Source organism: Vipera ursinii, assembly GCF_947247035.1.
Source record: "Vipera ursinii genome assembly, chromosome: Z".
Taxonomy (NCBI): domain Eukaryota; kingdom Metazoa; phylum Chordata; class Lepidosauria; order Squamata; family Viperidae; genus Vipera; species Vipera ursinii.
In genome coordinates, this window is record NC_139517.1 from 37,389,790 (window position 1) to 37,403,372 (window position 13,583).

The window sequence follows — 13,583 nt, forward strand, 5'->3', positions numbered from 1 at the left end:
TTATATACTACTCATTATCAAGTGACTCTGAGCTTTTATTATTTTTTACAAAGGAAAAAGTGTTGCTGATTTTCTACCTACAGTAAAAATTATTTTACAAAAATCTGGATTTGTGCCTCCATTTAGGGATAATATAATTCTCAATAAATATATACTTTGGCAACATAAAATGGACCATTAGTCTTGTCCACTGTGATCCTGACTGCTAGTGTCTAAAATAGCATCTACATTGCTTACTTCTATATCTGTCCCTTACACATCCATTTCTTTGAGAAGAAATAAATCAAGTCTTACAATCTCATCTCTTGATTGTTGCTGTTGATAGTTTTATTGGTGGCATATTATGTGGAGAGGAAGAGCAACACGATTATGCTTAATAGTAATTAAAATAACCTAGAGGGAGGGAGATAAAAGATCCAGGCACTATTAATATAAAAAAGTGTAATTATTTAATATTATTAAATCCAGTCACGGAGAAGCATATTTTCCCTTCTTGTTTTTAGAATATAAAATGCTTACAAAAAAGGTAAAGATTCATTTTTTAGAACTTCATGGGCAGCCATGTAAGGGTTTTGGCAACAGTTTGCCATTCCTTGCTTTTGGAATGCTGTCTGACACTTGTCTGAGATTTCCTGCACATCTCCCATCCAAATACGATCCACAGGGGGAGGGCGTTCTCTGTGGGTGCGCCTGCCCTATGGAATCAACTGCCAACGGAACTCCGGACTGCCCCCGACCTTCGTTCATTTCGCCAGGACCTAAAAACCTGGCTCTTTGAGCTATCTGGTCTGGACTGAGGGGTTTAATGTTTTTAAATTGTGATTTAATTTTTGTGGCTAGACTTAATTTAATTTAATTTAATTTTATATTGGATTGTTTTTAAATTTTGCCTTGTAAACCGCCCTGAGTCCTTTGGGAATACGGCGGTATATAAACCAAATAAATAAATAAATAAATAAATAAATAAATAAATAAATAAATAAATAAATAAATACATACATACATACATACATACATACATACATACATACATACTCACTGGGCCTGATCCCACTTAGCCTAGTTTGACATGACATAACTTGTGGGGGGAAGAGAAACAGAACAAAATATAATTGTTGTTGTTGATGATGATGATGATGGTGATGATGCAGACATTGTCCTCATTTTAGGGCCTTCATTTCATTCATGATTTGAGCTATTACTGTAGTCTTTCAGCAACCTGGGAAACTTCCAGAACTACACATAGTGACTGTTCAAAGTTATGACCAACCCTATTCCACTTTAAAATGGTCACAACATACAACCATAATAGCTTTTTTGACTGCTCTCCTGGGGCTGCTGCTGCTTTACATATAGTCATATACACTTCTCTGGCATGGCTGGCTTGAAAATGCCTTCCCATTTCTTAGTTACATTGTCAAGTAAGGAGAAGTCATTTTCTTCTCTTTCTTGAGAATCCAAAAATAAGGTGCAACAGCCACTATTTTTATTTTTTAAAAAATCAGACAATAATAATCTCCCCATTCTTTCTTTTTGAAGGTTTTCTTTATTGCTTTTACCTAAATCAATTTAGGCCACCTGCAGCAATGATCTTAATAATGTTTGCAAAAATAAAATGTTACATGCAGATTGTCCTCAATTTAGGATTTGTTGCTTAGCAACCATTTGAAGTTATCATAGGCCTATCTTAGGGCTACTTATGACCCAGATTGAAAGTTATGATAGTTACCACTCCTTCTGAGGTCATGCCAGTGAAACTTCGGGTGCTCGGAAATACGGCCACTTTTGTGACAATTTGCCGAAAACTGGCACTTATTGTACTTAGTTTTCAACAAACCCGAGCCCGTAGTGAACTGATTCACTTTGAACAACTATGGGATTCGCTTAACAACCATGCAGTTGCTTAATGACCATGATTTGTTTAGCAACCATCACAAAACAGATCATAAAAACATGTCCTCACATAACCAACCCATGTTATGACCATCATGACTTATGACCATGATGGCCAGATTCATTATAATAATAAGCCAAGGACCACCTGTATACCTGCTTCTCTCTGGCATTTTATTTCAGTGCAGATAGATGATGCAGATCTGATGGCAGTACCACTCAGGGCCCAGCTAAAAAGAGGAGGAGAATATAGAATAATAAAAAAATAGCTTGATGAAAATAATCAGAGAAGAGTCTCTTTATGTCCAGAATATCCATCCGTTCAAATGCAGCTCAGAATACTTCCTAATTCACTGAACTGTAAGAAGGAAGAGGAGCTATATGACAATCAAACTTGCAAGTTTATGTTCTTACCGCACATCTCAATAAAAGTAGCTTTAGCCTTCTTGTGTTGATTTCTTGGTTTTTCTTGAGATAAAGCAAAATATGATAAGCTATGGAATAAAATGGGTAAAAAGATGATCAGTGAATTAAAGATGGCAACCACTGGTGCACCACAGACTTCCCACCCCCTTCCTCACCTCTATGTTCAACACCAGTCAGGCAGGTTATAAAAATGGTTCAGTAATACCAGGTAAATATTTAAAAATTCAGCTAAATACTGAATTAATGAATGATACAAGCGGAAATTTAAATAGAACGTGGTGCCAGCTGTGCACAGGTTCTCAAGGCTGTGTTAAATGGAAAAGAACCACCCAAAGGAACAATATAAATAAAAAATATTACAAAGATATCTAAGGAAGGAATTTAATTAGGCTGGAAATCCATTTATGTTTAGCCTCTTAGTATTCAATGTCTTCTATTGAAAGACATTCTTGACAAGAAATTAGAGTTAAATGTTGTTGCCACTACATCACAAAGTATAAACAGTGGGGAAAAATATCCAGAATCTCGTGCAGAAAAATAAAAATCAGGCTAAAAATCTGAATTTCACTTTTTTATGGCATACTATTGCTCCTCCCATGCGTGAATTTGGCCCTTCTTGCAAATTTTAAAAATAATTCTCTTTATTGATCAAAAATTACTCTACCTTATATTCTACTAGCAGGGCTAGATGAATCAAAAGTTAGAATTAAGATTGCCGGAAGAAACATCAACAACCTAAGATATGCAGATGATACCACTCTAATGGCAGAAAGTGAAGAAGAACTAAAGAGCCTCTTGTTGCGGGTGAAGAAGGAGACTGCAAAACTTGGGTTGAAACTAAACATTAAGAAAACCAAGATCATGGCATCTGGCCCTCTCAATTCCTGGCAAATAGATGGGGAAGAAATGGAGGTAGTGACAGATTTTATTTTCCTGGGCTCCAAGATCACTGCAGATGGGGACTGTAGCCAAGAAATTAAAAGACGCTTGCTCCTTGGGAGGAAAGCCATGGCAAATTTAGACAGCACACTAAAAAGCAGAGACATCACCCTGTCAACAAAAGTGCGTATAGTCAAGGCTATGGTCTTCCCAGTTGCAATGTATGGCAGTGAAAGTTGGACCATAAGAAAGGCTGAGCGCCAAAGAATTGAAGCCTTTGAGCTATGGTGCTGGAGAAGACTCCTGCGAGTTCCTTGGACTGCAAGGCAATCAAACCGGTCAGTCCTAGAGGAGATCAACCTTGACTGCTCTTTAGAAGGCCAGATCCTGAAGCTAAAACTCAAATACTTTGGCCACCTAATGAGAAGGAAGGACTCACTGGAGAAGAGCCTAATGCTGGGAAAGATTGAGGGCAATAGAAGAAGGGGACGACAGAGAATGAGGTGGCTGGATGGAGTCACTGAAGCAGTAGGCGTGAGCTTAAATGGACTCCAGAAGATGGTAAAGGACAGGAAGGCCTGGAGGAACATTGTCCATAGGGTCGCAATGGGTCGGACACGACTTCGCAACTAACAACAACAACAACATATTCTACTATGAAAAGAATCTATGCAATTTATTTAATTTTGTGTATTTTAACTACCATCAAAACAAAACATAAAAACCACAGAGCTATTTATATTAATTAAAAATGTATTAAAGTGTTAATATCATCCTCCCCAGAATATTGTTTGTATTAATTTACAATATCCAAGAACTGTGGTTGCTAAGAGTCAATGGGCAATTAAGAGTTGGTGTCAACTTCTCTCTTGGTCCTTCTCTTTCTAATGATTAATTTCCATTTTAGTGATAAATTATGAAATTATAATAATCTTGACTCAATACTTGGATTTTAAAAGGAACTTTTTGACATTTGTTTTGTAAATTAGGTTGCAAAAGAATTTTGCTAGAGAGAATATAAAGAATATCAGTTCCATAAAATTACAGCGATGATATTGAGCAGTGAGAACTAACAAACCATATTTGTTCCTTATTGGCATATCCTAGAATGTAAAGTGAAGAACAAAATTAGTTACACAACCTTGCCCCATTGATTTCAATGAATCTTCATTAAGCATAAGTAATCTGTTCAAGGATGACCAGTAAAAGACAAATTCACCCTTGTCCTTTTATGTACAGACTTATGAAGGCATTTTCCTTCACTGCCAAAGATGATGATGTGCTGGCAGACAAAAGTTGAGACATACAGGAGAAATTAGCAAAATATAAGGCTGAATATGCAGCTATATCTTTATCATCATTTAAAATTTCTGTGGGAGTGACAAAGCCAGCTACGTATTAGATTCCCTTTGATAACTTTAAAAAAAACCGCTCCCATTGGGAGATAATTTTTGGCATAAACAAAGGGATTGGCAAACACCACGGGAGGGACCAGGAGCAGCCTTTGTGGCAACTCCCTCCACAGGAAATATAAATAAGGACAGCTGAGATGAAGGGTTGCAGTTGGAATCCGAGTACCAGGCTGTGCAGCTAAAGTGGGGCTTTTCTAAGATTTGGATTCTAAATCTAAATCACTATGAGCTGTGGCACTAAGAGTGGTGGAAGCATTGGTGGAGGTGGTAGGATCAGTAGTGGAGGCAGCATCAAGATTACATCCTCAGGGTCCTCAAGGGGACTTTCTGGAAAAAGTTATGGAGGATCCCGGAGTGGATATGGAGGAGGTGGCTTCAGCAGTGGTAGCTGTGGGAGAATTAGTAGAGGGAGAATAAGCTATGGAGGTAGCTGCTATGGTGGTGGCAGCTATGGTGGTGGCAGCTATGGTGGTGGAAGTTATGGTGGCTATGGCGGAAGTGGATATGGTGGTGTTTGCTATGGCGGTGGCAGCTATGGTGGTGGCAGTTATGGCAGTGGCAGCTACCCATTCAGCAGTGGTAGTTTTGGTGGTGGTGATGGAGGACTGTTCTCCAGCAACGAAAAGGCAACCATGCAGAATCTTAATGATCGCCTGGCTAATTATCTGGACCAGGTGAAAAGACTGGAAGATGAAAATTGTCAGCTTGAGATCTGGATCAAAGAATGGTATCAGAAGCATGGTGATATTGGACCAGACAAGGACTATAGTCACTATTACCAAGAAATTGACCAAGCCTACAATGAGGTATGTATACAATCTGTGTTCATAAGATAGATTGCAGCTTTAGTGCCATCTATGTAAAAGATGAAGTGGGAAGGCCCATAAAAATGAAAGAGAATTTGGAAGGAGAAGTGTCAAAAAGAGAGATCACAATCAGTTTTGTAGGAGATGAGATGAGATAGAAATAATCATTTTGTAAATAAGCATAGAGTTTAATCCTATATCAATTGTTTCTTGCACACTAATGTTAAATTAAATTTAATTCTTCATAATCTATAGCTTTTCTAAGTAAATGAGAAATCAAAATCAATAATATTCCTGCTCCTTCCTACATTATAGAAGGAGAAAAAGAGCTAAGTAGGAAAAAGAAAACATCAGTATAAGAATTTGTTATTTTGTGGTGGTGATGGTTATGGCAGCAACCTTTTAAATCATTTATTAGGACTGTGCAGTGGTTCACTGACCTTTGAAATATGAGTTGAGAACTCCTGGAACCAAAGGTGTTTCCAGATGAGAAAGGTTGCCATAGCAGACATTCTTGACAGAGGAGACCTGCACAGCCATGCATGCTTCAAATTACGTTTGCCCTTAGAACCTGGATCACTTCACCAATATTTTTTTATCCCCCAGATAAACTTAGGCTAAATTGGTGACAAAGAAATTTACTGCATTGTGATATTTTAAACAGATGCTATAGAAACTGAGGCTTTAATGCTTCATTCTCTTGTTAGACTGTGATTAATAATGATATGATGACAAAGCATAGTTATTTATTTAAGAGTTATTAATTGTAAATATTCTTAATTCTTTCAATGCATTATTTTATAATTCAGCCTGTATTTAATATAGATCAGTCATATAATGTAAAAAAAAAACAGGTTGGGGTCAGCAGGGTTTCTAAGAGGTATATTTTAGCAGGGATTTTAGTTTCTTCTTACAGATTTACTGAGAACATCATATATTATGAGACTGAATTATTTAGAAATATCTGTTTAGAGATGAAACTAAAAGGAAGAAATATATTAAAGATCAACAGAAAGGTATTAAGCAAAAGTGGGACCCTAGCAGGCAAGAAAATTTGTAGTGATAATTAGCTATGAAGTACACATATTTGTATTTACTTTAAAATGGGAAATGTTACCTTTACTTTCACTCTCTATGTTTTAGGATTTCTTGATATCCTTTCTAGAAAGATATAAAGAAAATTAGGAGATAGAATATTGGTAGACATCAGTTTGGGAAGTGGATCCAAATCCTTATTTGCCTTAATGAAAGGGGGTGGGCAGCCCAGTGATTCCACGTACCCAGGTGATTCCATGTAGTGCACAGAACTCTCCATCTAGGCATCCGCTCAAGTATGGATGTTCTTTAGTTCAAACCTGGAACACCGAATGGCTATAGGTGTGGTTGGTCAATCAGTGATCCTTTTTTTTCAAGTAAAATGGCTTTCAGTGGGAACTGTCACAAACTCAGCAGCCAGAAAAACTGAATAATGTTGGTGCATAGATGCAGGAGGCCATGTCTTCAAATATAAGCAAAACACAGCAGATACCCATAAAAATCAGGTCTGAAAAATAGAACTAATATCAAACCAAAAAATAGTAGGAGAAGAAAGACAGAAGAAGAAGAAAAAAGTGCTACTTTTTCAGATGTCACATTTCTTAAATTGTAATCTTACAGGCAAATCAAAACCAAGTATTTCAACATTAGTTGTATCAAGCAGTCAAAACAATCATGGCAATTTACTTATTACTGTATCATAAACATATCTATTATTTATTTATTTATTTATTTCAGCTTATTGCTGAAACAGATGATTATAACAAAATGCTCCTGAATATTGATAACACCAGGATGACTGCTGAAGATTTTAAGTTGAAGTGAGTATGATTCATTTCTCACCTGCTTCCTTCTAATTTTGTTGAATTCAATGATTTTACCTGAGGAAAGGATACACCACTTTCTTGATTACAAACTCCTAGTAGCTAGTAATAGTACAATTCAAAGGTGGGAGATTTCACACAATCACATAGTGTGAAATGTGCCTTTTCAGAATTTTTCCAACTTGAAGTACTTTCATCTGGGAGGACACTCTGTTTCGTCCCCTTTCTTCCCTGTTTTTCCATGCATTCCCCCCCCCCCTTACATAAACAGCCAGCTTTCACTAATCTCTGGGCATCTTCACTCTTCATGGTACTTTGAGGGATTGTCAACCATTTTCCTAGAGGATTTGTTTTTGGGACACTTTTTGCAAATGTGGTAATCATGACACTTCCTGTAAACTCTGTTGTGGATTAGATATACTACTGAAGCTAGTCTTCGTCAGAATGTGGAAGCTGACATTAATGGATTGCGCCCGCTCTTGGATCAACTCACTCTTGCCAAGTCAGATCTGGAAATGGAAGTTGAATCCCTCAGAGAAGAGCTGGTATATCTGAGGAAGAATCATGAGGAGGTAAGTGTGTCAGCGAACAGAACTCTAACATTCAGAGCTCTTGACCCTTACTTTTCAGACAACACCCCCCCAAGTTTGTTTGGGAACAAAATTCAAAGCATGAATTTCACTGCTGTTCCTTGAGGTATCTTGGCCCAGAGCTCCAGATAATACTTCTGTAGTAAATAGTCAGTGACACAATTCCTAACCACACAGTGCCCAGGAAACAAATGTCTTTCAAGTGGCACCTTGCCATCCATTTTATGAAAATGCAGCAATCTATCTTCTCAACAAATCTCATATTTACACATTTTATAGGCCTACTTCCTCTTTTATTTTTTCATAGGGAAAGAGGGATAAACATATGGGATATAAATAATTGTGATATAAATAAATATTATATACAAACACACACACACACACACACACACAGAGAGAGAGAGAGAGAGAGAGAGACAGACAGACAGACAGACAGACAGACAGACAGACAGACAGACTCTGGTCTTTTGGTTGAGTAGGCAAATTCAGAATTTGGGGAGTAGATTGTGGCTTGAACGTTCACAAAATTGTTGCCATAGTGAGTCTGGGTAACCCAGAAGGACCCACACATGAGAAAATAAAAATATTGGCTACAGCTACCCATAATTATCTTTGCTGGGAATAACCAACCAGTAGTTGGTTTTCTAAGAATACTTTTACATAGTATCCAAAGGCATGTTCAGTCCTTTTGCTTTTCATGTCAAAATTGTAACTTCAAAGAGAGGGAAGGGTTAGATCGAAGAAGTCATGGAACTATAAGAAGTTATATAGATCTGGATTACAGAATAAATGTATGCCAGGTATTGAGCTTTCATAAAAACATTTCATGAGGAGGAAATGTAAAATATTCTTCTACTCTGTTTTGGGGTTTTTTTTACATTACAAATCAAGTTATCCTGCCCATAAAATCCTTTTTTAAATTTCAGTTTCTTACGATTCATTTCTTCTTCCCCATTGCTACAGACACTGAGAGGACTCCGAGGCCAGAGAGGACATGGTGATGTCAGTGTTGAAGTGAATGCTGCCCCTGGACAAGACTTGAAACAACGTTTAGATCAGCTCCGGTGTGAATATGAAAACATCATTGAACAAAACCGAAAAGAGGTTGAAGCCTGGTATGAAAGCAAGGCAAGTGAAATATATTTGAGCAGTCTGTTCATCTTCCAGTGATCAGAAAATGTAAACACTTTTAATAACCAGCAACATATATGAATATTTTGTGAGGTTTGATGACAAGAGTCTAAGACAGGGGTCTTCAAACTCGGCCCTTTTATGACTCATGGACTTCAGCTCCCAGAATTCCTCAGCCAGGTACGCTGGCTGAGGAATTCTGGGAGCTGAAGTCCATGAGTCATAAAAGGGCCGAGTTTGAAGACCCCTGGTCTAAGAGAAGCCCAAGTTGCAGGTTGCAAGAAGTAACCAAATATCAATTTGTACATCCCCGAGACATCCTAGAAGCAATCTGAATAAAGTTTGGTAAATGGGAGCTGAAAAGCAGGAAATACAGGAGTCAGAGTTCCACAAAAAATGTCTGAAATTGCGGGTGGTGAGGAAGAATTGATTAGCATAATTCTTAACATAAGAACAGCTTCTAAGGAGCAGATCAGCAGTTCATTGACAGTAATAGCGCAATTCTGGGAAAGCCATAAATAAGGAGAAAACAACAACAATAACCTCTTTTCCATCCCTTCCCCCCTACAAAACATGCATTGTTTATAGCAACCAATGCCATTGTGCCATTTTGAAAGGTTGTGCAGTTAGAGAAGGGCTTTAGAGAAAGATAAATGGACTAGCCTGTTAGGATGAATCAGGTATTTTCAGTAGAAGAATCAGTATCCCAACGTGATCTACTCCACTGCCACTCCTCCCAATTTTCCCAAGCCACCTACATCATTAACAACAACAACAACAACAACAACAACAACAATAATAATAATAATAATAATAATAATAATAATAATAATAATAATGTTGGAAAGGACTTTGGAAGTCATCTAGTCCAACCCCCCAGCAGGAAACCCTATACAATTTCAGACAAGTGGCTGTCCAGTCTCTTCTTAAAAACTTCCAGTGTTGGAGTATTCACAGCTTCTGGAGGCAGTTGTGCCTCCATGTATATGCAGTTCCATTACTTTCTTTCTTTTTCTTCTTTTTGTTCCTTTGTATATTTTAGATGGAAGAGGTTCGCCAACAAGTGAGTACAAGTGATCAGGAGATAACTTCAAGCAACCATCAACTTTCAGAGCTGAGACGAGAGTACCAAACCCTTGAGATTGAGCTCCAGTCTCAAATTAGCATGGTATGTGACAGCATGTGGAAATGATTATAGTCAGCATGTTATACAAGTGATTGTCTAATAGCTAAATATTTCTATTCTCCTCTTCCTTCTGCTGAAAGAACCTCAGCATTTTCTTGAAGATCATGTCCTATGTGTTGCCTCCCTATTTTCAGGTTCAGTCTCTGCAAACCAATCTGGAGGATACAGAACGTCGGTACAACATGCAGCTGCAACAAATTCAGGCTATGATTGAGCCCGTAGAAGGAGAATTGGGTAGCATCCGATGTGAAATTGAAAGTCAGAATCAAGAATATCAGCTGCTCCTTGGCATCAAAACTCGTCTGGAACAGGAAATCTGTCAATACCGCCGATTGCTTGAGGAAGGACAGCAAGAAATGTATGTTGACTAGGAGATGTAGAAAATGTGAATTGATTTCTTTCCAAATAGGAGTTAAGAGCCTGGGCTCTTGAACAAAGCATGTTGATAATCATTTATCATTAAATCACAAGCATCTCCTGAAAGATTCTAGCCCTTTTAGGATGTCATATTATACTTGACAGGTGGGCATTCTGCATAACCTTAACACAAACCTTACTGACATTGCTTCAGTGACATTTTTTATCAGAAGTTACCATTGTCTCTAGAGCATAGTAATACTGCACATTATCAATTCACATGAAAGCCAGGAAGGGTAGATTTGATTTATTCTCAAACTCCAGTCTTATTGGTTTCCCTGTGAACTGAAATTCAGCAGTATTTAATCTTTGAAGATGGGAACTCTACCTGTATAATGCCTAAAGAAGGCCCAAGTATTAAGAAGAGAAAGGGAGACGAATAGGTATGATGAACAATGCTATAATATTGCCTTGAATTGACTTAGACCACTAGTTCATGTAGACAAATATTGACAAAACTGGCTAGGAGCTGCTCTCTTAGAATTCAGGTAGAATTCTTTCCCAGATCAAATCATAGTATATTTTTGAGCACAAAGGAAGCTTGGAAGTTGATGCTAAGTCATAATAGTTACTTTATTTGAGGGATGGGGATTCTTCCCCTGGGTAAGAGTTTCTGTTAGTGGTTGATGGATGGATGGATTATATTTCTCTTCTTCCAGTGGCTCAGGAGGATATGGAGGAGGATATGGAGGTGGTAGAAGAGGTGGTGGAAGCATCAGCGGAGGAGGCGTTTGTGTAGGAGGAGGTGTCAGTGGAGGAAGCATCAGCGGAGGTAGCCTCAGTGGAGGAGGCATCTGTGGAGGCATCGGTGGAGGACATATTGGAGGAGGAAGTTCTTCACGTCCTCAGTCCTATCCTACATCTTCACATTCCCAAGCATGCAAAACAGGTGAGAATTATCATCACCAACATGTTTTTTCCTGTTCTTGTTCTGCTTGCGAAAAAGAATAATATTAATCAGTAAAGATGACTTCAAATGTGGCATATTTCTTTTGATAATGATGGAAATCCTTTTAATGGGAAAAATACACAGAATCTGGTTAACTATGGAAAAATCAGAAATCAGATCTGGAAAACTACCATGCCACATCTGACCATTATCTGTGCAGCTGTTTGGCACCCTAAGGAATTATGTTTCATTTGGGTTTGCCTCTGCGTCTACTATCCTAAACAGAGAGTTCAGTTCCATCTATTTGTTCAGCTAAGGTTGTCCACAAAGTTTGGAACTAGTGGTGGAGGCTATATTTTGCAGAGTTCAGAGTTTCTCAGGTTAGTGGTAAGAACCAGAGCTAAGTTTGAGGCAGGAGTCTATAACAGGCAGAGGACATCATTGTTGGCCTGGCAGAAGAGCAAAAGATAGGGAATATAAAATTTGTACAAATGGCAACCAAACTGGGGGCTTCATATAGGTTGCTGATGGGGGGGGAAATGAGGCAGGATTTAGCATATCTTTTTATCCTTCTATGTCAAAATCTAAATCCTAAGCACACCTGATTCCAGGCACCAGCTTAGATTCTCAGGACACCATGTAAGAAATCCTTCCATTTTCTTTGTCTCATCTAAACTGGATTATTTAAATGGGGGCTAGCCCAACATAACAGTTACATGTTACCATCCCAGTTTTCTTCTGTAACTTTTGAAATTTTGTAAGGTACTTTATTTCACCTGCAAACATTTTTACAAAGGGTTATCAAGTTTTTTCAACATTTACTTTTAAAGTTTTTTTTTTTAACACTCTCCTCCAAACACACTTTTTGATCCTGGAGTTTTGCTCCTTTTTGGAGAATTACCTTTGATGGATTACTCAAAAGCACAGAAGTCCCATATCAACAGTTCCAATAGTGAGGTGCACCTAAACAAGAGATGGAGCTTTGATCACATGGTTATAGTTGTCATCTCCTCAGGTGCAAAAGGCCATGTCCATATGTGAATGCCCAATTATACTGGTTTATTGCTAAACAGTCTATGTACAGGAACTTCTCAACTAATGGTTAACACCTTCTTGGAGTTAGATAGGGTCAATGGAATTCAAGGTAGGTTGGATTTGGTCCACTTGTGGCTACATAAAGATTCTAGGCTGATCCCTCTTTTAACTCTACCCCAGGTTCTGTCATTCCTTCTCCTACACATCTTAATTTTCTGTCAACCTGTGCGGATGCCCAGGACAGTCTGGGCAAAGATAGATTACCTTTGAGATGAAGCAAAGAACCTGGAATAGTATCATCAGAAAGACGATGATAAATTGAAACAAAATATTGTTTTGTTGATTTAGATTAGTTCTAAAAAAAATTCAGAACACCATAATACACCCTGTCTCCAGAAAGTTACAAGAGGCATTAATTTAAATAAATTTATAGCATTTGCTAATGTTCAGTATCTGAAATGTTTTTCTTTTTCATAAGTTTTTTAAATATCTAAAATAATATGCAAACTATAATACTAAAGGGTTTGTTGCTTGTTTATTTCATTCTGTCAAGATAAAGAGAGTCTCTGCAAGGAACATATTTTGTCCTGGTCTTTAGAAAATACATTTGACCACCAAAAACACACGAGTTTTGCCTCTTGGTTCTTATTGCACATATTTGCCACTTACTCCATAGATTCATTTTCCCCTTTGTCTTTTTCTATAGGACTCGGAAGAAAATCTTGCGATTGATACTTCCAAATTCCTCCAAGAATTTCTACGATCAAATAAGATCACATCTGCACAAAATCTCTGCATAAATCCTCACAATAGATAGGTCTCTGCTCTTCCATTTCTATGTCAATGACCATCACAAAAGATTTCCATGTTCTCCTTAATCCTTGTTTCATCCACTCTTTAAAGCACTTTCTTGGAGGACATGCTTTATCTTTCTTCAGTTCATTTCTGTCCTTTGGCTTTTGATACTGATGAAAATTGTCCAATAAAGCTCTGCTGCTGCTTGTTGCAATCAAAAAAATCTGTGTCTCTTGTTATTTTTGCCATGCAAGTATTTAATTAG

General features: G+C 37.7%; 1 protein-coding gene across 1 annotated transcript; it reads left to right on the top strand.

The window, feature by feature from the left end:
• Positions 1–4,834: 4,834 nt before the first annotated feature.
• LOC310648447 (keratin, type I cytoskeletal 19-like) lies at positions 4,835–13,255 on the top strand (the record flags this gene model as incomplete). The annotated part of the gene is made up of 8 exons (XM_083376284.1): positions 4,835–5,416; positions 7,190–7,272; positions 7,691–7,847; positions 8,829–8,993; positions 10,039–10,164; positions 10,317–10,540; positions 11,259–11,488; positions 13,230–13,255. The coding sequence occupies 8 exons, from the start codon at positions 4,835–4,837 to the stop codon at positions 13,253–13,255; spliced, it is 1,593 nt and encodes a 530-aa protein (XP_083232410.1).
• Between the last annotated feature and the right edge of the window lie 328 nt (positions 13,256–13,583).